General features: G+C 43.9%; 1 protein-coding gene across 2 annotated transcripts; it reads left to right on the top strand.

The window, feature by feature from the left end:
* The first annotated feature begins 4,675 nt into the window (after positions 1–4,675).
* On the top strand, positions 4,676–23,140 carry RSPH9 (radial spoke head component 9). 2 transcript variants are annotated; one of them, XM_032682516.1, is made up of 5 exons: positions 4,676–4,915; positions 5,082–5,244; positions 5,797–5,926; positions 6,422–6,568; positions 22,875–23,140. In XM_032682516.1, the coding sequence occupies exons 1-5, from the start codon at positions 4,689–4,691 to the stop codon at positions 23,033–23,035; spliced, it is 828 nt and encodes a 275-aa protein (XP_032538407.1). In that variant the 5' UTR covers positions 4,676–4,688; the 3' UTR covers positions 23,036–23,140. The 2 variants fall into 2 exon arrangements, with proteins under 2 accessions (XP_032538407.1, XP_032538408.1); XM_032682517.1 differs by lacking the exon at positions 22,875–23,140 and adding an exon at positions 9,031–9,128 and having other exon boundaries at positions 4,679–4,915.
* The last annotated feature ends 1,189 nt before the right edge of the window (positions 23,141–24,329 follow it).

Below are 24,329 nucleotides of genomic sequence, written 5' to 3'. Positions count from 1 at the left end.
ATCACTATAGAAAGTGACATGAGAAAAGGCCAGTGGCCTCTGACTATCTGGCAAAGAGAGACACGCAGTTGTCTCCAACAGAATAAGCTCTGCCTAGATAAAAACAAGGCTTCCTACAAGGAAGATATTTTCTGAAAATGTCATCTTTAGTTAAAGAGATTTGCCCTGTCCATTGTTCTCATCCCAGAGCATTCCTGGATCCATTTCCTCACTTCAACTCCGGGCTCTTCAGTGGTAGGCCAGAAACACTCATGCGATCATAAGTTTGCCACATGCATCAGGCATCACTCAGGTCTCTGCTGCTCCTTTGCTTAAATGCTTTAGAAAGCTTCTGCCTGGAGCCACCTGAAAGCTTCAGACTTGTTGAGCTCTCTTCCAAGGACAAGTTGATTAAACTTTGTTACACCAAGACTGTGATTACTTGATGGCTTCTGATTCATTCCTCTCTGTGATATGTGGTCTTCGTCACGGCTCTGAAAAGCCTAAATCATTCAGGTACCTGTACTATAACACATGCTTTTCCACCATTTTGTTGTAGCATCTGCAGCTTGTAGAGATAGGATGAGTGTCAGTCCTAAAAATTGAACTCATCAAGACCAGGGATCGTCATCAGCAAGCTGCTTCCAAGGAATCACCAAAACAATTCAGCAATCTTTTATACAGTGCCTATCCTATACTTGTAGGATGTTTGAAAAACCCTGTATTAGTTATTTGTTCTATTAAATCCTAGTTCAAATACGCTAGGACAACGAGCAGCCTGAAATGTGGATAACACCTACACTAATGCATTAAATGAAGCCTAATCATAGCCAGAACTACACTGACATAGCAGTTTCTCACTGTTCTGTTTTGTCTTTCCCAGGCACTCTGACTGGCAGCATGGTGTGTGCAAGGTCAGAATGCTGCACCACACCCCTCTGGGTACCTGAAAAACAACCAAGACATGTGTGTTCAGCTGCCAGCTAGAAGAATCACAGCTACTCATGTGATGCCCAGGCAAGATGATATAACCCTGCACATCGGCACTTCTTACCCCAGTAGACTCTTTACCTTCCTGCTGCACCAAGAGCAGTCGAGATGACAGCTGCTATTAGGGAAGTGATGAAAGGCATGAAACAAACCTTACAGACATAGAAAACTTCATGTCACAAAATGACAAAGCTCTTTGGCTCTTGTGCCTGTCTCTTCCTGAGTTGGGTAGGAGAAATACTTTTTTTGGGCATACTGCCTGTCCAGGATTATGCCAAAGAGAATCTCCAGGGAAGGCTTGTCACAGTCATCCTGCAGATTTCCTCTATATTTTAGCACAGTTGCTCCCATCCTGACCTACTAGCCTGATTTCTTGCTGACTTGTTACCCAGAATGCTATTCCAGACTGAATTCCAGAAGTGGAGGAGTCCAGCCCATGGCACACACTGCACTTTCACCCCTTCTTCTCCGAGTCTCCCCATGACTGCACACAGCTAACTCAGGTCTCACTAATGGAGAAAATGGCATTGATCCTGGGGAAGCCAAAAGACCCACATCCTTTCCCTTTGAACAGTTTGCAGTCAAAGTATTCCCAAAGTTTTTCCATATTTAGTACAATTTCCAAGAGAGAGGAAAGTGTCTGTACTGTATCATGTAGGGACATCCCTGATCCCTTCTGTTGCTGTTAAACCATTACTTGGCTCTAGTTCCTTACTTTTTGCTCAGCATAGCTCAAGGCTTCACTTTGCAGTTCTTGAAGTTTGTTCAGCTGTTTGTCTTCCACAGTCTCCTCCCCTCCTGACAAGCAGCCATCTTTCGCTCCTTCCTTATTCAGAAAAACTCTGTACTTTTCTCTCTTGTTTACTATCTTTTACTATCCTTATACAGTAATGACTTACATGCAGGGAAATGATTCAAAGCTGCAATGTTTCTGAAGCCAGAGACAGTCTGAATTTTTGAGATAATTTGTAGGAAAATCAGACTTTATATTCAACATACCTGGGAGGAATGACCCCTATCTATATTTTGCTGCACCAGAACCAGCTGCAGATTATCCCTACAACATGAAAAAGTGGATGATGGATAGAAGTGTAACTTGTGATCAGGGTCAGCCCAACGGAAACCCAGGACAGCGCAATAGTTGTCCTGCAAGAGTATTTTGAGGACAGCCTTCTTAATCTGTACCAGCAGAAATTGAAGTGACATGGAATGATAGCTATTTTTCTTTCTTTTGAGATAAGGTATACCGAAGAACATGAAGGAAGATGAGCTCACTTCCTACTACATCACTAAAAGTATTTTCAAATGTTTTGTGAAGTTGTGCAAACATACAGGAGTCACTGTGCACACAGCAGCAACTTACTTAAACAAGTAGTTTAACTCTGATGCTGCTCTGATGTTCTGTACCTTGCCTGAGATGAGAGGAAGGGAACTCAAGTTTGATTTCTCACCCAAAAGGATGCCAGCTCTAAAGGACAGAGCTGGGAGGAGCTGAAGCTGTTTGGCACACAGGTATGTGCGTGTTCTGTGCAGAGGCAGGAGAGCTCAGTCCTCTGATGGGAGCTGCTGGGCTGTGACTCCTTCCCTCACTGAAGCAGGTGTCCAAGAAAAGCCACCTAGCCAGCAGCTGGCTGAATGATGCCTGGTGCCTCTCTTCCCTCCTGGCTGCCCGATTGCCGAGCAGCTCCTTGTCTGAGCCTGGGATGGCGAGGAATGGGAGAAACTGCTTTCAAACAGTTTAATAACAGTGATGGTAACCTTTGACCTTACTCAATAGCAGCGCTTTTGACCTTTCATTTGTTAAATAATGCAACCACTTACTTCTCGATCCTTATCGGTGTTTAGTAATTGGGGTCAAGACAAAGGAAAGCAGAGTACAGTTACCCATCATACTTTACCGAACTAGGAAGAATTTCCTTAAGCTATAGATCTCCTTTTTGATAATCTTCAGTCAGGACAGGCAAAGACTAGACTGGGTGGCTTAGAAGATCCATAACAGGCTAAAGAGCCTCTCAGCTGTTAGCATCTGGTTTGAATCCAGCTGTGGCTGACAGAGGCAGAAATTCATTATACTCTTGGGTTGCCCCTCTGACTCATGTGAAATGAGTTTGGCCTGCAGTTCTGCTGTTATTGGTCAGATCATAACCCTAACACAAAATATTAACACACAGTTCTAGAGAAATCAGTGATTAATGAGTCTACGAAGCCTGAAAATTCCTATTCCATTGAGCAAATCACAGTATGGAATAGGTAGGTGACAGCATGGAGCAAAAGTCTGTGGTCACTCCTGCATGTTCTGCCTGATTCATGTCAAAGAGAGGTGGTTAACCTCCAGGAACCTGAGTTGCCTTTTCTGCAGCATAAGTAAAGCTAATGGGTTGGATTGTGTGCTGTAAAGCTCATTAAACATCTCACTTGACAAAAAATCCCAGGTGACAACTGTTAAAGGCCGTGGTCCCAGGATCAGTGTTTTCCTTAGAAGTTAACAGGAAACTGATGAAAAAGAAAGAACTTATGACTTGACAATGGATTTAAATGTAAGTGCATGCACATATTCATTTATATAATGCACACATATAAAAGCTTAAACTTCCTGAAGACATCAAAAAGAAATTCTATTTGTCTAAGCAGCTGCACAATTTCATTACTTATTTATTGCATTTTTTGTTAAGCCAGACTGCAAGATTTTTAGGGTAGGAGCTGTTTCCTGGATGTCTGTCTGAATGTGATTCAGCAAAAGGAGCTGCCAAATGCAGTCATTTATAAATAAGTCATTTATTTATAGATGTATATGAGGTAGATAAGATCACAGAATCATAGAATGTTAAGGGATTGGAATGGACCTTAAAGATCATCTAGTCCCAACTCCCCTTGCCATGGGCAGGGACACCTCCCACTAGACCAGGTTGCTCAAGGCCTTATCCAACCTGGCTTTGAACACTGCCAGGTTTAGGGCATCCACAACCTCCCTGGGCAACCCGTTTTAGTGTCTCACCACCCTCATAGTAAAAAATGTCCTCCTACTATCTAATCGAAATTTCCCCTCTTTCACTTTGTACCCATTACTCCTGGTCGTATCACTGCAGTTCCTGATGAAGCATCCCTCTCTGGCTGCCCCGTAGACCCCATTCAAATACTGGAAGGTTGCTACGAGGTCTCCAGGCAACCTTCTCTTCTCCAGGCTGAACAGCCCCTGTCTTTGCTGGGAAGGTGCTGCAGTCCTCTTATCAACTTCGTAGCCCTCCTCTGGATCTGTAAGAATGACGCGGTAAGCAGTGAACTTCAGGAGTTTTTGTTTTGTTTTATTTGTATTTTTTTTTGTTGGTGGCGGTTTTTTGTTTGTTTTTGGTTTTTTCTGGTTGTTTTTTTTTCCTGTTGTTCATGTAAGAAATGAGGAAAATGTGGTATCCTAGCGAAGGTGCAATGCAATTGTATGCCCTCCTGCTTTTTGGACTCTGCTTTGGGTTTAGGCCTCTTGAAACTGAGGAACACGTGTGCAGCCTGCCATCCCTAGCTGCGTCCTTATTGTGCTCAGCATCATCTCTGGCTGCCGGGCGGGGTTAGCTGTGCACGGGGCCGGCACAGGCAGCTGCCCGCAGGCTCCCAGGGCGCTGCCTGCTTTCTCCTCGTTGGCGGAGGCCCGGCGTGACCCGCAGCCGGCGCTCGGCCTCCTCGCCGTGACCCGGGGCGGGCGCCGGTCGCCCGGCAACGGGGCGGCGATGGAGGCGCAGTCGCTGCCCGCGGCGCTGGCGCTGGTGGCGGGCGGCGGCGCGGGGCTCAGCCCGGAGAAGCGGGCGGCGCTGGGGGTATCGCTGCCGCTGCTGCAGCACAACTACCGCTTCGAGCGGGTCTGGTTCTGGGGCTGCATCCAGGGCGTGCGCGGCGCCTACTACATCGCCGAGGGGCTGCGCCCCGACCGCGCCGCGCCCCGCATCCGCCTCTACAGGTGCGGGGGCCGCCCTGGGCAGCTGGGGCCGGGGGGCCGGTTTGGGGCGGTGGGGAGATAAGGGAATCGAGGGGTGCTGTCCGGATCTCCCGGAGGGTGCCTCTCCGTGCCCTGAGGGGCCTGTTCTTTAACGGGCTCGGCCCTGCGTCCTGCTTGTCGTTGGCAGCTTGAACTGCTTGGATTGGAACCTCCTGATACCGGCGACCAAGGAGATGGTTGCGCAGGCCGAGCAGCTGAAGGGCCGCTTTCAGGGTGATCCTTCTTTTGAGTACAACTTCGCTGAGATAAACCCACAAGCTGCTGAGACATTGTTTGAAGGTGGTAAGGAGGTAAATACAGCAAAACACTTTCGAACTCTTGTCTACAGTCGTGCCACTCGCACTGGACAGGTGGTGGCTCCTCCTCCTTGTTGTAATTAGCAGCCCGAGTCTGTAGTCAGGCAGAAGATACACAATTTCCTCTTCTTTGTCATTGTGTAGCAACAACTTCTTGATTGTCCTCTTCAGTTATTTCTGGAGTTATACGGGGCTCAGAAACAGTATATATTTCTTATGCTTTATTGTGCACAATTGGTACAGATTCTCACTTCAGTTTCTGAAGCAGGTAACTGCAGGCACCATTCTTTATAAATGAATAGAGAAGTCGTAAGTAGCTTAATTGTGAGGGATAGTTATCTCTCTGGTGAATCTAAACTCTCTACCCCTAGTCAAATTTTCTGTCATATCTTATGAGAAAAAAATCTGATTTGTGGTTCTCCTCTTAGTTCCATTGGGTTTCAAGCTGATGAGTCCATTGTGGTTTCTACTGTCACCTCCAGTTTATTTTCAGAAACAAAAACAAGGAAATTCCTGCCTTTAAAGTTTCCCTATTTTTCCTTAAAGCCCGTGATCAAGGAGGAGGCCCGCCTCATAGCTACGATAGAACAGATAGACAGAGAAGTTGGTATCGTCCCCCGGGGGGCATTTGTGAAGACTCCTCTTGGGTCTGTGCATGAAAACAGACACTTTGAAGGTAAATTCTCGTGTTCTTTATCTGTATCAACTGTGCTTTGATCACAAAGGCTGTAAATTAAGACAACTTTCTCTAACTGATGTTTTGATTTCAGTTTTTTTTTCCCTTGAGTAAGATGAACAGGGAGGAGAGAATCCAGTGCCACTTATGTTCAGGTGCATGATCCAACTATGGACGGGGAGAGAAGAATCAGTAATGGCTCTGATGTTTAAACCTGTAGTTTCATATGTCTTTATAAACTGTAGTTTGGGTCAGTGTTTAGCAATTTGGTGTCCATTGCTTATCTGGACTACAGTCAGTATGGTCCGCAATGCACAACATCAGGGAGTGCTGACATCTCTTTCTGAGAAGACTGTAGTCTTCTGCAGAGTCTACAGGAGAAAGATTGTGATTCTGCCCTATGCTGTGGGAATTAGAGAAACAAAGTTATACTTGACTGTATAATGAATGTTACCCTAGTTCAATGCATTAATGGTCACCAATGGCTCTTTGCAGGTCTGTCTTTGGCGGAGGCAAAAAAGTTAAGTTCCTATTTCCATTTCACTGAACCTGTTAACCTGAAGAATAAAACCCTGCTGGAAAAGGCTAACCTGGACCCATCCACTGACTTTCTGGATTCTCTGGAGCATGATATCCCACAAGGTAAAGGGAAGAAAATCAACAGATACAGTAAAAGGGAAGGCAGTTTGAGTAGTCTAGGAAACACTGAGGTTACTGGTTTGGATTACTGTAGAGGCGGTATGCTTGGGAGAAGCTTCTGTGAATCTGTAAAAGAACTTTATCCTTTACTAAATATTGTAATTAAGTCTCATTTTAAGCAATTCTAATTGCTTACAATAGTAAGATGTAAGTGTACTAGGGCTGTCACGTCCTCGCAACAGGTCTGACCACACCAGCAGTTAACCCCTCTGCCTAAATGTCATATTCTCTCCTGACTTCTGTAAAGCCTGTGGCAAACTGGTATCCCTATGGGGAGAAATAACTCCACCTCTGATAGCAGGGAATTTATGTGGTTTGAAGTATTTCACACCTCCTGTCCCACCCAGCACCGCTCTTCTTTATCTTAATGGGCTCTCATTAACACCAGGCTGGTATCTCTGAGAGGCTGCATTCAAAAGTTCATTTGATAAACTATGTTAGAAATGCTGGAGTGTGGAATAGTCTGTACTCTGGTAGGATTATAAATTGTGGAAGGAGAAAAAAAGATAGCATACTGGAATGTATTTTCAGTTCACAACTCTACTGTTCTGCTGGACAACCACGAAATATATTTAAAGCCTCTTCCAGGGATTCCTCTGGTAGGATATTTCTCTGAAGAGATGGGAATGACTTGTTATTTGTTTCTAATTGCTTTTTGTTGATGTGCCATACTTTTTTTTTTGATTGGACCAAGTGCTTGTACATCTTGCTGTCTAGGAGGATTCTATGGACACAATCAGAACTTTAGGTTTGCTATTTTATTCCTACCCTGGAGTAGTAGAATAGGATAGCAGATGACCTGTGCCAGATGGAACTGAGTGGAGGGACAGTGAATTGCCAGTACTGTAAATAGGTTTTCAGGCACTCTCTCTCCTCCTCTCTCTCTTCCCCACTTCCCCCCCCCCCCCCCCCCCCCCCCCCCGCTTGTAATCTTCCCTTTGGCAAAAAAGAATTGAGAATAAACCTAGTGAGCTTCTGCCTGTATTCTGAACATTTTTGACTGTACAGAGCATAAACTGCTAAAATCTAAACCACTATTCAACTTACTGGGAGTGTTCTTGATGCAATCGTTTTCCAGAGGTGTAGTCTGGAGAGACTGCACATTTTTACATACACTGGCTCATTGAGGTGACCTTTTTGGCTCAAAAGATTATTGCAAGGGGGGATTAGTTCCTAGATATTTCCAAAGAAAATTTTAGCTGCTGTTTTGCACAGTAGTTCAGGTGTTGCTATTGTTTGCCTCCTCCCTGCTCCCTCCTTTATTTTCTCCCTCTCTTGTCATAGGGAGACATGCTGTGTGTTAGATGCGAAAATGGCAGTTTTGTTGAAGTCTTTAAATCAAATTTGCCTTGTAGCTTTATTTTACCCAGTGGCAGATAGAAAGTGGGGCTCAACTGTGCCGTTGCTGCGTTTGTCTTCCTGTGGCAATGCAAGGTCTGTGTAAGCGTGAACCTTCGCCCCCTTCCCAGGAGGGTGTTGCTGTTAGCACAAATCCCTCAGTCTCCCCCAAAAAAGTTACCTCTCAGAGACTACCTGAACTCAAGTGTAGGTGAGTGCTTCTTAATGGAAAAGATTCATCATGGTGCCAGTGCAGCTCTGGTTGTTCTGTCCTGCTCTTTTTTGGGCTAGGAATTGATGGAATGAGCTTGTCAGGTGAAGGAAATAAGACAGGAATTTGTTACAGCAAGGCATGTAGCCTCTCTAATTGCACTCTATCACATGCAGATAGGAGCTCTGACACTAAAGATCAACTCACCCTCCTTTAACAAGCATTCAGATTGCCTAAAAGTACTGGTTGCTTGTGAAAATGTGTGTGTGGGGAAAGAACAGCGGGCAGACACAACCTTTCTGCTGATTTTATCAGCATGGCTCTGCCAAAGTCACTCGCTCCTGGTTGTGAGGCACTCAGATTCTGGTTCTTGGATTACTTTCCTTCGTCTGTGACAGTGCATGTTGGTTCCGACAGAGCAGAAAAAGCAGACAGTGCTTTTTCTATTTTGTGATGTGTTGTTCATAGCTCTGGCAAATCTCATTTTGACCTGAAGTTTTTCTTGCCTTTCCTGGTTAGATCCTCTCTTGAGCAGTTACTGTCAGAGCAGAAGTAGGAATTGTCAAATGGCATCTAGAATTGTGACTGAAGCCAGAATTGTCTCTGCCCTCAACAAATACACAAGAAGTGGACTGCGGATACGCAACATGGGAGTGATGTTCCCAGCCTCTAATAGCTAGAATTCCCCTAGCATCCTAAAAGACCTAAAGAACAGGACTGAGAGATTAAGGGCTGATTTTAACCTGTCTAAAAGTAATAACTCTGTTGAATAGTTTTCTCTATTAATTGGAGACTTAGCATCTGTGATGGCTGTCAAGGGGGTAACTGTCATAAAATGTATGGTGTGTCATTATAGGAGAGCAGAGGTGTCTTACAGAATGGAAAGTTGGAGGCAGAAAGAACGTTTTATATGACAGCTGAGAGGTGGGAAGAAAGGAAGTTAAAAGTGGATTGAATAAAGGCAACAATGGTAAAAGCAGAGTTTAGTGCAAAATTGGAAAACCTGGAGTTTTGTAACAAAACTGTCTGCCATCCTTATCTTTGCCAGTGATATCTGTGGTGTTTGCAGGTTCCAAATTCTGTCTGTGTGTCTATCTATGAGGTTATCTGTGCACTTTTAAGAGTGCAGAACATATTGATGCTCCTCCTTTAATCGTTCTGTGGGTCTGTCTGTTTATTCTTGATGTCTCAGCTTCCACAGACAAGTGACTGTGTGACTGAGCTTTTATTAAAAAAATACATTTTTAAAAATGATTGTAGAGAAAAGTGTCTTGCCTCAAAAGCATGAACATGGAGGGGTTGCAATGCTGATCTTCTGACACTGCAGTATTAGATCATGTAAAGCTTTATTCTGATCCAAGTGGCCAGCTGGTCAGAACGTTGCATGCTGGGATCTGTAGGTTTTGCTGGCCATATGTCTGCATTAAAGATAAGCTTGTTTGCTCTGGTCTAAGCAGACAATCTGCTCAACTTTATGCACAATTAGATGTGGCCTTTCAGCTGCTGGCACACTGCCAGCCTGGTCCTTTCTGCTGCATGCAGTTTGGAACCCTAAACTTACTATTTCAGGAACTAGGGTTGTGGCAGTTTTACATATGCTTATAGATAATGGAATGGCAAAGCAAATAGCAATAATTCCTAGCATGCCTACAGCATTTTCACTTGATGATCTAATGTTGTAGAGATATGAAATAATAGTCACTTGTCAGGCATTGATATGATGGGGAAAGTGAAAACAGAGGGTGAAGGTTGATTTTACTGTGACCGCGGTATCAGATCAGACTGTGCTCCACTCTGCAAGGGTAAAGAAAGGGGGCGAGAGAAAGTCTAAGGTACTGGTGTAAAGCGGAAAGCTTGGGAGGATGTGAGACGGGTGGAGAATGCAGTTCTTTGGCGCTTTCAAACTGCAGTTCAGAAAAACACTAACTTGACTCTGGGGGTTTGTTACAGATTACTGACTCAGATCACTTTGATATGGAGAGAAGGGACACTGACAGGACACTGTTAAAAACTGACAAACTGATGTAGGTGGGGAGGTATGTCTAGATAGGAAAAGATATGAGTAGAATTAGGTTTTATATGAGAAGACTTTCTTCAAAAGTCATGGCTCCCAGTCAATAAATAGCTGCTTTTGGCTGAAAGCCTACCACAGTTCACTTGCGGAATAGGAACAGAAATTAGAATTTAAAAAGACACATAAAAGGAAATGCAGAAAGTTTGGAACAATTAATGACTTATATAAATTGGAATTTATAATGAGTAGAAAATGACAAAGGGAGCCAGAATAACCTGGAGTAGTCCATGACAACGGTAAGGCAGATTTATTTCAACTATACTGAGAAGAAAAGAAAGCGTAGTAATGCTATTGGAAACTGTCACTAAATGGTGATGGTAAAAAGGCTGGTAAGAATGTGCAAGGGCAGCAGTGCTCAATATTTTTTTCTGGTTTGTTTTTGGAAAGAATATGGACTCACATTAAACAAAGACAATAAAATACTCTTTCAGACAGCTTTCTGTTTGCTAAGAGAGGGAAGAGTTAAACAACCTTGTCTGTGAGTCAAAAGAATTCAAATGGCAGTCAAATAAGTTACTTCTGAAATCATTATCTCAGGAGACTTGGGGCCAACTAACCTTTAATAAATCCCAGCATTGCAGAATTTTCCCCCTAAACTTAATCTTCATTAGTAGTTGAGATTCAGAAATTGCCAAATGGATGTATTTCTGGAAGGGGTCAGAAGGGGCTTCAGGTGGGACCAGTGCTAGTATTGATATTCTTCAACTTACTTATAAATGATCTAGAAGTAAAGGATTGGTGGAGAGACAAATAATGACAAGGGCAGGATAGATACAGAGATCTGGAAAACTTGGCTTACTTAAATACAGTACATTTTGATGTAGCTACCTGCAAAGTCACATATCTACAAGTAAGGATTAGAAGCCAGACTTTTAAATTTGTATTCTGGAAGCTGTAGCTCTGAAAAGAAATCCAGGCACAACCCACTGAATATCAGGTCCCAGTCTGATTCTGAAACATAAATGGCTAATTTGATCTGCAGATACATAAACAAGGGTGTAGCAAATAGGAACAGGGAGGTGACTGTATTTTTGCATATACTGTTAGTGGAATCAGGATTGGATTACTGCACATTGCAAAATTGGAGAGTTGCAGAAAAGAGACACAAAATGATTCAAGGGCTGGTGAGATACATAAACAGTTCAATCTGTTTATCTTGCGGAAAACACCATGAGAATGGCTGTATTACACTGTGTAAATACTCTGTGGAGTTTAAGTATTAGGTACTGAAGATCTATTTATTATAGCAGAGAAAGGCATAACAGGGATCAGCAGCTAAATATTATAGCCAGAAAACCTAAAATGGACAATGAAATGATTACGAGCTAGCAAGGGTAATGGATGTGCCTCTGTCTCTTGGTAGCTTAACATCATGCTGGATATCTTCCTGGAAACAGTGTTTCATCCAAATGCAAATATAAGTTGGTAGTCCCAGACGCGAGCAACTGAGTTCAGTTTAATGGGCAGTGGTATGGAGGAGTCCAGATTCCTGGTATGTCCGGCCATAAACTTCATGACAACCATGGAGGGTGATGTTTAGCTTGGGCTTCTTCATTGTCAGTGACAATAACACAAAGGTGAGAATGGGTTCCTGAAACAGTGACTGTAAGTGCAGGTCAGCTGGCTTGCTTTCTGAATTATGATTCATGAGGGCTCAAGAGAGGACTAAAAAGATTCCTGATTTGCTGCTGTCAATTGTGAACGATAATCTGGGGAGCTGAGACCTCTCAGATGTAATTGCTGACTCTAATGCCAGGAGAAATTTTATAGCATCAATCTAAATGGGTATAGAGTGGCAGGATGCATCATAGTGAGTCTTGTCTACTTGCTGTTTAAGATTAAAGTAGAGGAAAAGTGCCTAGACAGAAGATCATTTCAGCTCCTTTACCATTTTGACTGTGGAGGAAGTGACAGCCACTTGGTCTGTAGCTCTATTTCTTCATCTGAAAGTACAGTGGTTTTGGAGCATTCCTTATATAGTATTACAGACAAAGGGATCTGTGGCTATTTCTTTGGCTGAATACTTTGGGCACTAGCCTTTCTGCAAACTCGCTGAACAGTAGCGTGGGTTAGAACGCTAACCTCCTGTCCTCTAAGCTTCATTGGCACACTCTTTATCGGTTTAGCAAAAGCTGGTGCTTAATGGGCCCTTGAAGATAGAGGGGTTGCATTTCTAAGTGAGAGATAGTCTCTGTGGACACTCTCAAGGGCCATTTTGGTAGCCCCACTTGGCTGTCCCAAAAGCCCGGGTGCAGGAAAGAACAAGACCAGGAGGCACAAACCTGCTTTATCTCCATGCATTAACACACCTATTTAACTCCCTTTCGGCCCTCCCCCCTTCCTCCCCTCCCCAGCCTTCAAGGCTATTAATCCCCTATCAGCCTCGGACTTCAGCCATTTGAAGAGCCTGTGTCTGCAGAGGTATTTACAGCCCCAGGCCGCCAGCAGAGCGCAAGGGCCCGTTATCAGGGCTGTAAGACAAATGGCTGCCTATCTCCCCAGTGGCCTTGCAAAATCCAGCAAAGTGCTATGCTGTGCTGGCCACCTACTTTCACCCAGCCTCCCTTCTCTGCTAACATTTCACAGATGTGACCTGAGCCCTCCCCTTTCATTGCTTAACAATAAGCAGCACCTCCCCAGCTCTGTGAAAGCCGAGAGCAAGAGCACTTTACTTCTTAGCCTGCCAAGAGCCACACGGGGACAAGGCTTTTCAAGCTGTCTCACTGAAATCCAAACTAAAAGACTCATAATAAATGAGAGGGCAGTGCTTCATGTTCATAAGGATAAAAACAGGTAGCCAAAATGTAGACTGAAATATCTAGCATGGCCCACAGCTATCCTCATTCCTCGTTGGATTTATCCTAAGGCTTGGTTTATGTGTGAAACTGAACTACAGTATCCCGTGGAGTTACCTGACATTTATACGAGTGGTTTTGACAAACAAGCCTTAGAACAGTGTTAGAGGAGTAGAACAGATTAGTGTGCATCAAAACAGTCGAATTTCAGATTTGAAAACTGGACCCAGAAGCTGGCCCAGTGGGTTGTTAGTAAAAGCATTGGTACCTGAAGTTCTCTATTAAAACTGAAATCGGCCATCCCCAGAAATTTCAGGATGGCTCTAGCTGCTGTCTTCCAGCAGGGTGCACTATGGTGCCAGCAATGTCAGTGAGCACAGAAAGGAAACCACAGAAAAGTAAAACAGAAAGAAAAGCACCAAGAGCAGCATCAAATCGAGAAGGTATGGCCTGAGTTTCTGGACTGTGTATGATATACTGACCTCCTGAACTGCAGGTATAGAGAAGATACTCTCTCCCTTCCAAGGAGGCAACTTCTGGAATTGTCACTGGGTTTTTCAATAGCTTTCTTATTATCATTAGCGATCATAAGCATGCAATGGACATACACAAATACATAATTGTGTCCCCTACATCCTTCAAAAGTAGAGGCACTCTTCATTTTTGCTAGTGATGTGTGGACTGGGAAGCTTTAGAGGCCGTTAAAGCCATTGCTGCAGTGACCCAGGAGAGTTACCTGGGAACAAGAAAATATGTCACTCCTACAAGCTGGGGTGCTGCCAGCTCAGGAGTTCAAGATCAGATTGGAACCTCTCATGTGGGAGCACAGCAGGAGGACTCCAGAACCAGTCAGTATTATAGCTTTTGACTGCCTTGATTTCTGGAAAGGAGACTGTTCTCCTTGGGCTTTGTATCTATGGTTAATAAAGCAGTGCATTCACTGCTTTTGGGTCCTAGATCTATATCACCTCAGGGGTCTTGTTTAATCAGAGATCTTGGATGAGTTTATACTGGAGCAGGGCTGCCCATCAACTGAGAGCTGTGGTGGAGTCCTTTGCCCTCCTGACTGCTGTAGTGAAAGAATGAGGACAGAAGCAAAGTCTTCATAGCTACTATCCAGGGTTTGTATTTAAAGTTTCTTTTCCCCTCAGTGAAAGAAATCATGACCCACCCTGTCTCCACCTCAGCTCCTGGTTCGCTGGATATGAAAAGGAGATGAACTTCTTGCTGAACTGCTGGGAAATGCTGGTAAAGCCTTATAGAACCAGAAGTTGTAGTTTTATCACCACATCAGTCAGCCTTGGCCTAACCCTTTCTCTGGGGAACGATGAAAAATTACTTGTGGGGGAAATCCTAGGACATGCTGTGTGTCACTGAAGTCAAAACGAGGTCAGCTTTTCCTAGGAGTGATCAGTCTCTGAAGGGGCTCCATGTAATGAGTGGCAGCTCCTGCCTGCGCAGCCGTTGGCATTGGTGCCAGCCCTAAATACAGTTTTGCTTTGCTGTTTGCTGCTCCTTTGGCCATGGAGCTCTTGCAAGGAGGAAGTCAATGGGCATTGTCTTGTTTCACTGTACACAAACATCATATGGATGGAAATTGTGCACACTGAAGGGGTGCAAGGCTGTGTGTGGAAGGAGAAGGACAAGGGACAATATACCTATGGGTATATTTGTAAAGCAGTTGTGCTGTGCAGAGATGGCTAGGCTATCCCAGGCACTGAAAGATGCTCAGCCATCTTTAGTGTTCAAAATTAGCTTGAGTATCAACACTGCACTGTGCTGTGTGGATATGCTCCATGGGACAGTCTTCTCAGAAAACTGTAAACTCTTTGAGTAATTTGGTCCAGAATTCATACCTAGTTTAGTACAAAAACATCAACAGTTTGTAATCCATGCCATCTGTTCCTCATCTCAAGCTCTTTTAACTAGCCCTGTTAATTTGATGATGAGGTAGGAAGTACGACTGGGGGACTGACAGGGTTTGTGGCCTTGCCCCTCCTGCAGGAGAGCAAATTGGATGTGCTCTAAGCATTCAGTGGGTTTTGAATACCAGCATGGACTGCTTTGTGTTCTCTCAGAATTCAGAGATCAATGTGAGGTTCTTTGCCCCTAATCCAGCCCCTGTTCATCATTATCACCTCCTCAAAGTGGCCAGTGCTTTGTTACCAGGAAAGGAAAAATCTTACAAGGTGGCCATAATCTCTTCTGAGAGTCAGACAGATATTCTCCCGTGGGTAAGAAAGTGACAGTGACCGAAAGCTCTAGGGGGAAGCAGGCTAGAACAAAGCTGTCCATTGCATCCTTTCATCAAACTGTTAATCTTTCTTTCAAAGACATCACATTTGTTTGGTGACAAAAGCCCCAAAGAAGCTGAATTGAGCCTGAAATCCTGTAGCAAGATTTAGAGGAAGCGTCTTTCATTTGGAGCAGGGAGGGGCGAGAGACTCCTTTTTCTTCTTACCAGCCAATGGGCTCAGAGAAGCCCACGAAGGTGACGGATTAATGCAGGGGCTCCCCAGGTAGATGCTACGTGACTCCTGGCACGCTCCAAAAACGTTTCCACAGCGACCAGCTGAACAAGAAATATGGAGTGTGATGAGATCCAGCATAAACTTGCTTTGGAAGGAGGGTGATTTGCCACTGAGCAATTTCTAAATTTACTACAGAAGACCCAAGACACAATGATCTGTACTGTAGTTGTCAGAATACAAATAGCAGGGATTTTAATCAGTTTTTCCTACTCCTTATAAGTTTTGATTGCTTATTGTCTTGCTGTTTCCTCCAGTGCACAGCCCCATTCCAAATCTTTGTTCTGGATGCTTTCTGTGCAGCCTGCATCTTTTTCTTAATTAGAATCTTTTTTTTTCTTTTGTTTTATCAGGTGGATTTAGGACTAAGGGGCAAACTAACAGGGCTATAAGGGAGGCTGTAATTTGATGTGTATTCTGTGCTAGCTTTTTCAGTCCTTCCCATCCTCTGCTGCTCATTTATATCTGTGTATTGTCCCTTCTTTTGTGTTGGCATTGCTGGCTGTGCAGCCAGATTCCAGCTGGAAAAACATTATTTTTGTCTAATATATTTTTTAGTCAGATCATTTCACTGACCTGGCTCACTGAGCAGTAAATAAACACTTTTGTGGTCTCTGTGATGGAAGAGTGATGAGGGCGGGAATAAGGGTTTGAGGGCAGAGGCTGCTTCAACTGGATTAAGCAGCACTGTTGTCAGATTTCTAAGAATGGCCTGAATTTCACCCAGTACTTGAAGGTACCTGAATGCTGTGCATCTAGGACAGCACTGCAATCTTTAGTCTTCCTTGTCAGCAGAAAACGGGTTCTTCATGTATAAATGGCAGGTCCAGGCCAGTCTTAATCATTTCTACTGCAGACATGTTCCCAGTGGGAGAGAATAATGGAGAGGAAAAGCCTCTGAAGTAAGATCATTTTACTTTGAGGTTTGGGAATGGTTGTATTTGTGTGTCAAGGACACGGCAGGCATTAGGACCATGCAAGAGCCACTTGGCAGCATTTGACTGTTTGTAAGCTGTGCTTTTCTGGCTCTGGAGGCTTTTAAAAATAGTACTGAACCTGCAACCAGTCTGTGTTTTTATTTAATTATTATTAAATAGTTATACGGGGAATTGGAAATATTGACAGCAGTGTTAACATATGGGGTGCAGGTGGTGTGTCAAGCAAATGAAGGAGATTTAGTTTGCAGCCAGTAAGTGGCACGAAGGAGTTTGGGCCCCACATAGGAGTGTTTGGATGTGTCCTTATGGCTGATAGGCTGTGCGTGAAACGTCCGTGTGGCACAATTTGTTGAGAGCCAAAGCACGGTGACCTTTTCTCACAGCTGCTCTGCTTTGCAATTTGTCTTTGTTTGTTACAGACAGCAAATTAGAAGTAGGAAGCTCTTCCCAGCTTAGGATTTTATGCTGAAGTGAAATGGAAGCTAAATCCTATGGGTGTAGTGAGGCTTTGTCAGAGCTAAGTGCTTGGGGTCACACAGCCAAGAGGAGCTGCTTTTGCAGAGTGAAATGGTTATGTCCTTCTCTGGGTGTTAAAATTTGTCTATAACTCCGTACTTGACTCTCTCTCAGGAGTAACTGCAGGAACATACGTTGTAACTTGCTCTTGTGGCAGCATATTGTGTTAACAGTAAGTGCAACCACGCTGTAGCTGCTTTTCCTTTGAGACTTTTCCTCCTTTGAAGAGGAATTGATAATGTCACTTTTATGACCCTCTGTGAGCTTTTGTGATGTGGAGCCTCTCTATCAGGCTGTCTAGCTCTTAAGGCTGTTTCTTCTCAAGCTTGCACTGAAATGAGGCATTGCTGAATCACTTCCAAAGCAGCAACCGTTATAAGAGGTCACACTGAAAGTGGACCAGTTACGGCAGGAAAGTTCTTCTGCAAACAGCCCTCCTAAATGGATTTTGTTTAAAAGCTCATGTCTCACGCACCCTATTGCCTCTGTGGATTACAAGATTCAGCCCATAGCTGAGGCAGACATGGGGGATGAGACAGGGATTTCTATTAGTGACTGGAAAGGAAGAAGCAGCTGAGGAGGTTGACTTTTGAAATTCAGCCCTGGTGTCCTGGCAGCTGTTGAAGGGCCATAAAAAAGGCAGTGGTTTAACACTGGGTGAGCATCAGGATCTTCAAAGTATTTTCTTGTTTGGGAAAGATGTAAGGAACTCCTCAGAATTCCTGCCTGTGTTTGGAGGGGTGGAGGCTGTAGCCTGGTCCAAACAGGGAATAGGAAGCTCCAGATCTTCATCCAGCAAATGCTTTTCCCATGCTCTTTCCTCCCACACAGCAGCTCCCTCCCTTCCCTTCTGGAGCAGCAACAGGCAATAGTTTCAGCACAGACAGTGCTTGGCTTTCTTAGGTTTGCTGGGTGCAGCTTAAGAATTAACTTGCTCTTTTAAAAAAATGTATTTTGAAGATTGGGAAACTCAACCAGAGCAGTTACTGGTAGAAATCTCTAGCATGAGAGCAATGACCTCCAGTTCCCTGCACCTCACTGAACTTTGCATGATGAGTTAACTATGCTGCCTGATTTAGGGGCAGCACAGGCTATAGCTTACACGTAGATAAAAGTTAAAATCAGTACTTAACTCTAGGAAATTGAGATTTTACTTGCTGGCTTCTAGTTCTAGTTGTATTCCTTCCAATGCAAATAACAGAGCTTTAAAATCTTTTTTTCTAGACAATTTTTATCTAGGAGTATTGGTGTACCTTACAGATTGATGCTTTGAGCTTCCCAGCCTCCCATCCCAGTAAGAGACTTATTGTCTGACATAGGGACTGCCATGGGATATTCTCAGCCAATGTTAGAAGGGATTTGAACCCAGCAGCCTGCTTCTGCATTTTTATAGTAATACGGACCTACAGCTACCTATGCAATGATTTTACTCCAAGAACTATTTGCAATAGCAGGGAAGTTTAAAAAAAAAGAGAAAGAAAAAAAGAAGGATAAACCTAGCATTTAATTTTTATAATTCTCCTAATCTCTTTTTATATTGTATTATTAAATGCATTTTTAAGACTTTCTCTTGAAGGAGAAAAAAGGTATATTCATTTTGAGCCATTATTTCATATTGTTCATTAGATAGTGATTAAAGTGCTTTTAGAGTGATTTATGACATCTGTATTTCAAACTCCTACAAGAAAGGTGGGCCTGAAAAAGCATCTTGTTTGAATATTGTGAGATTTGAGCTGTGATGGAGAGAATACAGTTGCTTTGGATCTTTCCAAGAGAACAACTTTCTCCATGTCTCGTGAGTTCAAATTTTGTTTTCTGCACCATTTCCTCAAATACAGTTAATATGGTGAGGTATGGGGGGAAAAAAGCATGGAGATAACAGGCTATAATTTCTTCCTTTAAAGAAAAGGACCAAAGAATCCAGATAAGTTCCAGAACTTTAATGTGATGTCTTCTAAGAAGACACACCAGCATTTTGTATCAAATGCAGTTTCTGAATGGGTTTTGTGCGTTGTAAAATCCAGTTTAGAAAAAGTACGTTGAATAAATCATCTTTGATAACTGGGTTAGAAAAATGTCTCCAATGGTCTGGTTAGTAAAAGGTGGAAGGTGGCACTGCTGCTACTCTTTTGCTCTGCAGAATAAAGAGCAGCTCTAGGACTAATGATCATTCTGGCTGAAAACAGGAACTGAGTGAAAATGACATTACAGTTCGCAGCAGTCTCTTGTAATTTTTTCCTGTTCTCAACCTTTGTTGTGCCAGTCCAGTTGGAACTGGCCTTAAGTAACCTGCTTGCTTTGTTCAGGTCCTCATTTCACAGAAAGACCTATGCAGCATCAGCAAAACTTTATTGTCCATATTTGCGTAGAATTAGATGCAGAATGAAGGGCCAGAGAAGAGCTAGAAAGTTTAACAATAATAATATTCCCCAAAGGTCTCACATTTATGAAATGACAAATATGAGCCCTTTGAGAGTTTGCAGCTTGGACAGATGCTGGGGAAATACAGCAGCTGCACATGACAGCCATCAGAGATCTAGAACGAAAGTGAATGGAGATGTCTTCAATTACATCTGTCCACTTCTGCCAGGTGTGAAGGTGCATGGGAAGTTCCTTTGATCAGCAGAGTTAACTGCTGATGAATATTCCACTGAGATTGATAAGCCTGTGTGTCACTGGGTAAGTGCTCTGAGAAAATCATGGATCCACGTACTCTATTGCCTCAGAGCACAGATATGGGAATTTAATCATGCTGAACTTGATTTACTCTATCTCCTCTGTGAACTTGTCCAACAAAAAGATGTTTGAATCTAGATATAATTCTAAGAGCATTAATATCCCTGTTTACCCTCTCACCTTTCCCATTTGTCATGCTCCAGGCATCTCTTTCTGTTCTTTGTAAATAGTTTGGGGCACAGGGTTCATGTGTGTACATGAACACATATATACATATACAAGCTATCACACGTACACAGGCTGTTGGATGCTTCCGGTATGTTGGGAGGCATTAGCAAATTAGATAATCCCTAAAGGCCTTCACCACCTAGCAAGGCAAGGCACAGTCCTATTCTCGACAGACTTGCTTCTCAGAGGACTGGTCCTAAATCAAAGACAATGAGAGTTCCTCATTGCATTATCTTTTTGTCAGAGAAACTTTTCCCAAAGTTTACAGTGTGTCATCCTCCCCTTTCTCGCAAACTAACCTGCAGCAAGAACTACCAGTATTTAGATAAAGGGCTTGCAGATCATTTCTCCAAGTTAAAGCTGCAAGAACCCTGTACTGGGAGCAAAGTCAATTCAAAGGAGAAATTGAGAAAGTTATTGGTCACTATTACATTTAGATCTATTTGCTTGCCACTTGTTACTAAATACCCCTATACATTGTCATGCTACTACCACTGGCAAATGCTGAAAACTTCTAGAAACAAAGTTCAAGAAACTGAAAGATTGTCCTTTTGACAGCAGATGGCTGTTAGTGCTTCAGTCACCGAATAATGTCTTGTAGTGAAGTATTCTTCATCTGGGTTTCCATGCTATCCAAGTGGTGAAGTTTCTCAAGAACATGCAGATTTTGTTGGAGACCCATTCAATCAGAATTTGTAATCCCAGTGGCTGAACCATAATATGTATTTTTACTCCAGGTATGAAAAAGATCCAGACTAGTTTGTGTGGCACTGGAGAGACTGGATGGGAGATTCGGGTTGCCTTGTATGTGAAACCACTGCTTGTGAAGACAGCTTGTGTTTTAACTAGGACCTGCTCAAAGAATGTCACAGTGCAAATAATGTTGAAAGATGGCACACACCTGTATTGACCCTCCCATATTAAGTAGTGCTCTGCTTTACTGGGATCCTAGCTGTTTGTCTTTAGTGGAAACGTGGAGTGGAGTGAGTGAGTGAGTTCTCCAGAGCAGAACTCTCCTGAGTCAAAAGACTGTGAAAGTCTCTTCTGTACTTCTGTCTGGCAGCTAGAGTCAGTCTGTCAGAAAGGAGGTAGGCATTCTTGCTCTTCACTGAGTTCCGTGTTTGCACATGACTGAAGAGGGTACTTTGAGAGGTAACATAAAAGATGACACAGGACTTGGGCATATTATAGTATAACAAATCTGTGGAACTTCCTACTGAAGGAGACATGGGAAACAATGGTCCAAGAAACTTTTGAAAAGTACACAAATACAAAGAAAAGAGACAGAGTAACAGGTGAGCAGCACAAATCACAAGACCTGCTATTACAGTGCTTTGAATTGTGTTGTTCTTTTCTGATTCTGCAGCTACCATGTAAACATTTCCACTCAACTTCTTCCCTCAAGCCGTCACCTACTGTAGTTTGCCATGAACTGTGTAAGAGACTACATGTACCACAAGCAAGTATGCAAGAGCCCAGCACTACACAAACATGGATTGCCCAGCTAGCTGCTGCCTTGTGGCTGCCAGGCAAGCCTAATAGCCTGTGCTTCCTTGCTGGCAGACCAAACAAATACCTTCAGGAGCTGCAGTCAACCCTTGGACCTCCTGGGGGAGACCTGTTGTAGGAACTTGCGGTGTTAAAGCCTTTCAGCCCTTTGTCAGATGTGACTAAAATTGGCCAAGAGTCACAAGTGAGTGGGAAGGGGAGAACTGGCAGCTGACAGCAATCACAGAAGCCCTTCTCCAGGCTAACCATGACATGAGTAAGCATGAGTCATAGCACAAATTGATGAGCCTAAAATTATCTACAAGGATGAATATCGCCTAACTGGCCCGGCACATTATGGGCTTTCTGCTTACTCTGGAATTGGCAGATTTTGGCGTTGGGTGCAGATAGGCTGACTGCTTGACTCCAGGCCAGTAGTAGCCTGACAGCTCCAACTCCAATTTTTTAAAAAAATTGGGCGTGCTCCTTTTTCTTTTAAATGGAGATTCAGCAGGAACCTTCTTCCCTATATTGTAGCCTCTAGGCACTACCGATTTGGTGCTGAAGCTGGTATTTTCTTCTCTTGGAAGCTCCTAGCCCTCCAGCATTGAATCCAAGCCAATTCTTCATCCCCCTCCCCTCTGGCATAGTTCCCAGGCTGTCATGTCAGATGCAAAATAAATACTCAGTGGCTCAGAGCTCCTTGTATCCAGAAAAAACTGCATTTTCACACTGGCTCTGAACCTCCTCTGCAGAGCCAAAGCAAAACTAATGTGGAAACTAATCCCTTTGCCCCTACCACGCACATCCTCTTCAATGGTGGAGCCAAGAAAGACTGAAGAGAATTAAACTTTTCTGTAAATTTCTCAGAGATAGGAAATACCCTGCTTTTCACTTTCTCCCTCTTTCCCAGTCACTGTATCAGGAAAGCACCTCTCCCCACTACTAATGCTAAAAGTTTATTTTAAGGACAAATTTCATACCTATGTAGGATTGCTATAGCTCATCTTGGATCTCTATAGCTATTAGCCAGACCAAGTAGGTGGCAGAGCTTGTTAAGAGTAACTGCTGCCCACTCAGAAACAGCCAAGAATAGCTGGAGCCTCTCCTGGGGATCAACTATACAAGTCTGGAGCTCAAGGGGTCCCTTCCTGTGACGCATATGACATTACCATCATAGCCATGGAAATATGCTACTATGTGAACTGAGACACAGACATCTGGAAACAAGGGCAGCCTGTAGTGCTGAAGTGACAAAAGAAAAGAAGAGCATCGAGGTTGCTGGTCTCCCTGACTTCCCTCTTTTCAGGTGTCAGAAACGCCAGTGCAGCCTTGCGCACTGTTAACTGGTCAAGCAGAACCCATGGCAGTCCTTCTTTCAGCTTAGGGATAGCTTGTTCCAGGAACGCTGCCTCTTTCTCTTGTCCAGTGATTCACTTGCACATCTTCTCGCACAGGCTCCTGGAGTGTCCAGCTAGAGAAGGGAGGTGCTGTGGTGGTGCTGCGGAGCCTGCTGTGGCTGGGACTGACGTTCTACCATGTCCCAATGACCAAGCAATACGGCTACATCTACTTTGGCACTGGTGAGAAGAATGTGGATCTGCCCTTCATGCTGTGACTCTCCTGTCTGCCACAAGGACTCAAGAACTAAAGAACATTTTGATTTTATTGTTAGGAGATTTTTGTTTACTGCTTGTTCTAATAAATGTGTGAAACCTCTGCACTTCGAGCAGGATTCTTTTGTACCTGGACTCTGGCCCTGATTCTTTTGTTGGGACTTCACTGAATGCAATCTTCCCCCAACTCCAGATTGAATTCCCTGTAATGTGTCACTGCAGATCCTTTAGATGGTAACAAATGGCATTTTCTTCCATGACAGGTGAAGCTCTAGGTCAGAAATCAAAACTAGGTCATCTGTCTGATTACAAAGACACCTTGTTTACACAAGAACTAATTTGGAGACAACATGAATGAATACCTGCTGTCACGCACAAATGACAAAACCAGAGTTGGAGTCAGAGTAGAAAGCAGATGGATATTGTAAGGGATCTGTACTAAACCCTGAACTCTGGAAAGGCATATTGAAGAGAGGACAGTATTTAGTTTTTCAGATATTAGGTTTCACCAAAATTAGAGGGGTCATGGAATCATAGAATATGCTGAGTTGGAAATGACCCACAAGGATCACTGAGTCCAACCCTTAGCCCTGCTCAGGACCATCCCCAAGAGTCACACTGTGTGCCTGAGAGTATGATCCAAATGCTTCTTGAACTCTGTCAGGCTTTGTGCCATGACCATTTCCCTGGGGAGCCTGTTCCAGCACCCAAACACCCTCTGGGTGCAGAACCTTTTTCTAATATCCAACCTAAACCTCCCCTGACACAAATTCAGGTCATTCCCTCAGGTCCTGTCACTGGTCACCACAGAGAAGAGATCAGTGCCTGCCCCTCCTCTTCCCCTCATGAGGAAGTTGTCAACTGCAACGAGGTTTCCTCTCAGTCTCCTCCAGGCTGAACAGACCAAGTGCCCTCAGCCGCTCCTCATACGGCTTTCCCTCAAGGCCCTTCACCATCTTCATTGCCCTCCTTTGGACGCTAACAGCTTAATATCTTTTTTATATTGCAGTGACCAAAACTGCACACGATATCCAAGGTGAGTCTGCCCCAGTGCAGAGTAGAGTGGGACAATCCCTCAACCAGCTGGTGATGCTTTGCCTGATGCCCCAAAGGACATGGTTGGCCCTCCTGGCTGCCAGGGCACTGCTGACTCATATTGTCAGCGACCAGGACCCCGAGCTCCCTTTCTGTGGCACTGTGTTCCAGCATCTCATTCCCCAGTCTGTCTGTACATCCAGGGTTGCCCCATTCCAGGTGCAGAATCCAGCACTTTCCCTTGTTGAACTTCATATGGTT

The sequence above is a fragment of the Chiroxiphia lanceolata genome, chromosome 3 (assembly GCF_009829145.1).
Source record: "Chiroxiphia lanceolata isolate bChiLan1 chromosome 3, bChiLan1.pri, whole genome shotgun sequence".
In the NCBI taxonomy this organism is placed as follows: Eukaryota; Metazoa; Chordata; class Aves; order Passeriformes; family Pipridae; genus Chiroxiphia; species Chiroxiphia lanceolata.
This window is presented reverse-complemented; position numbering and strand designations above follow the sequence as displayed.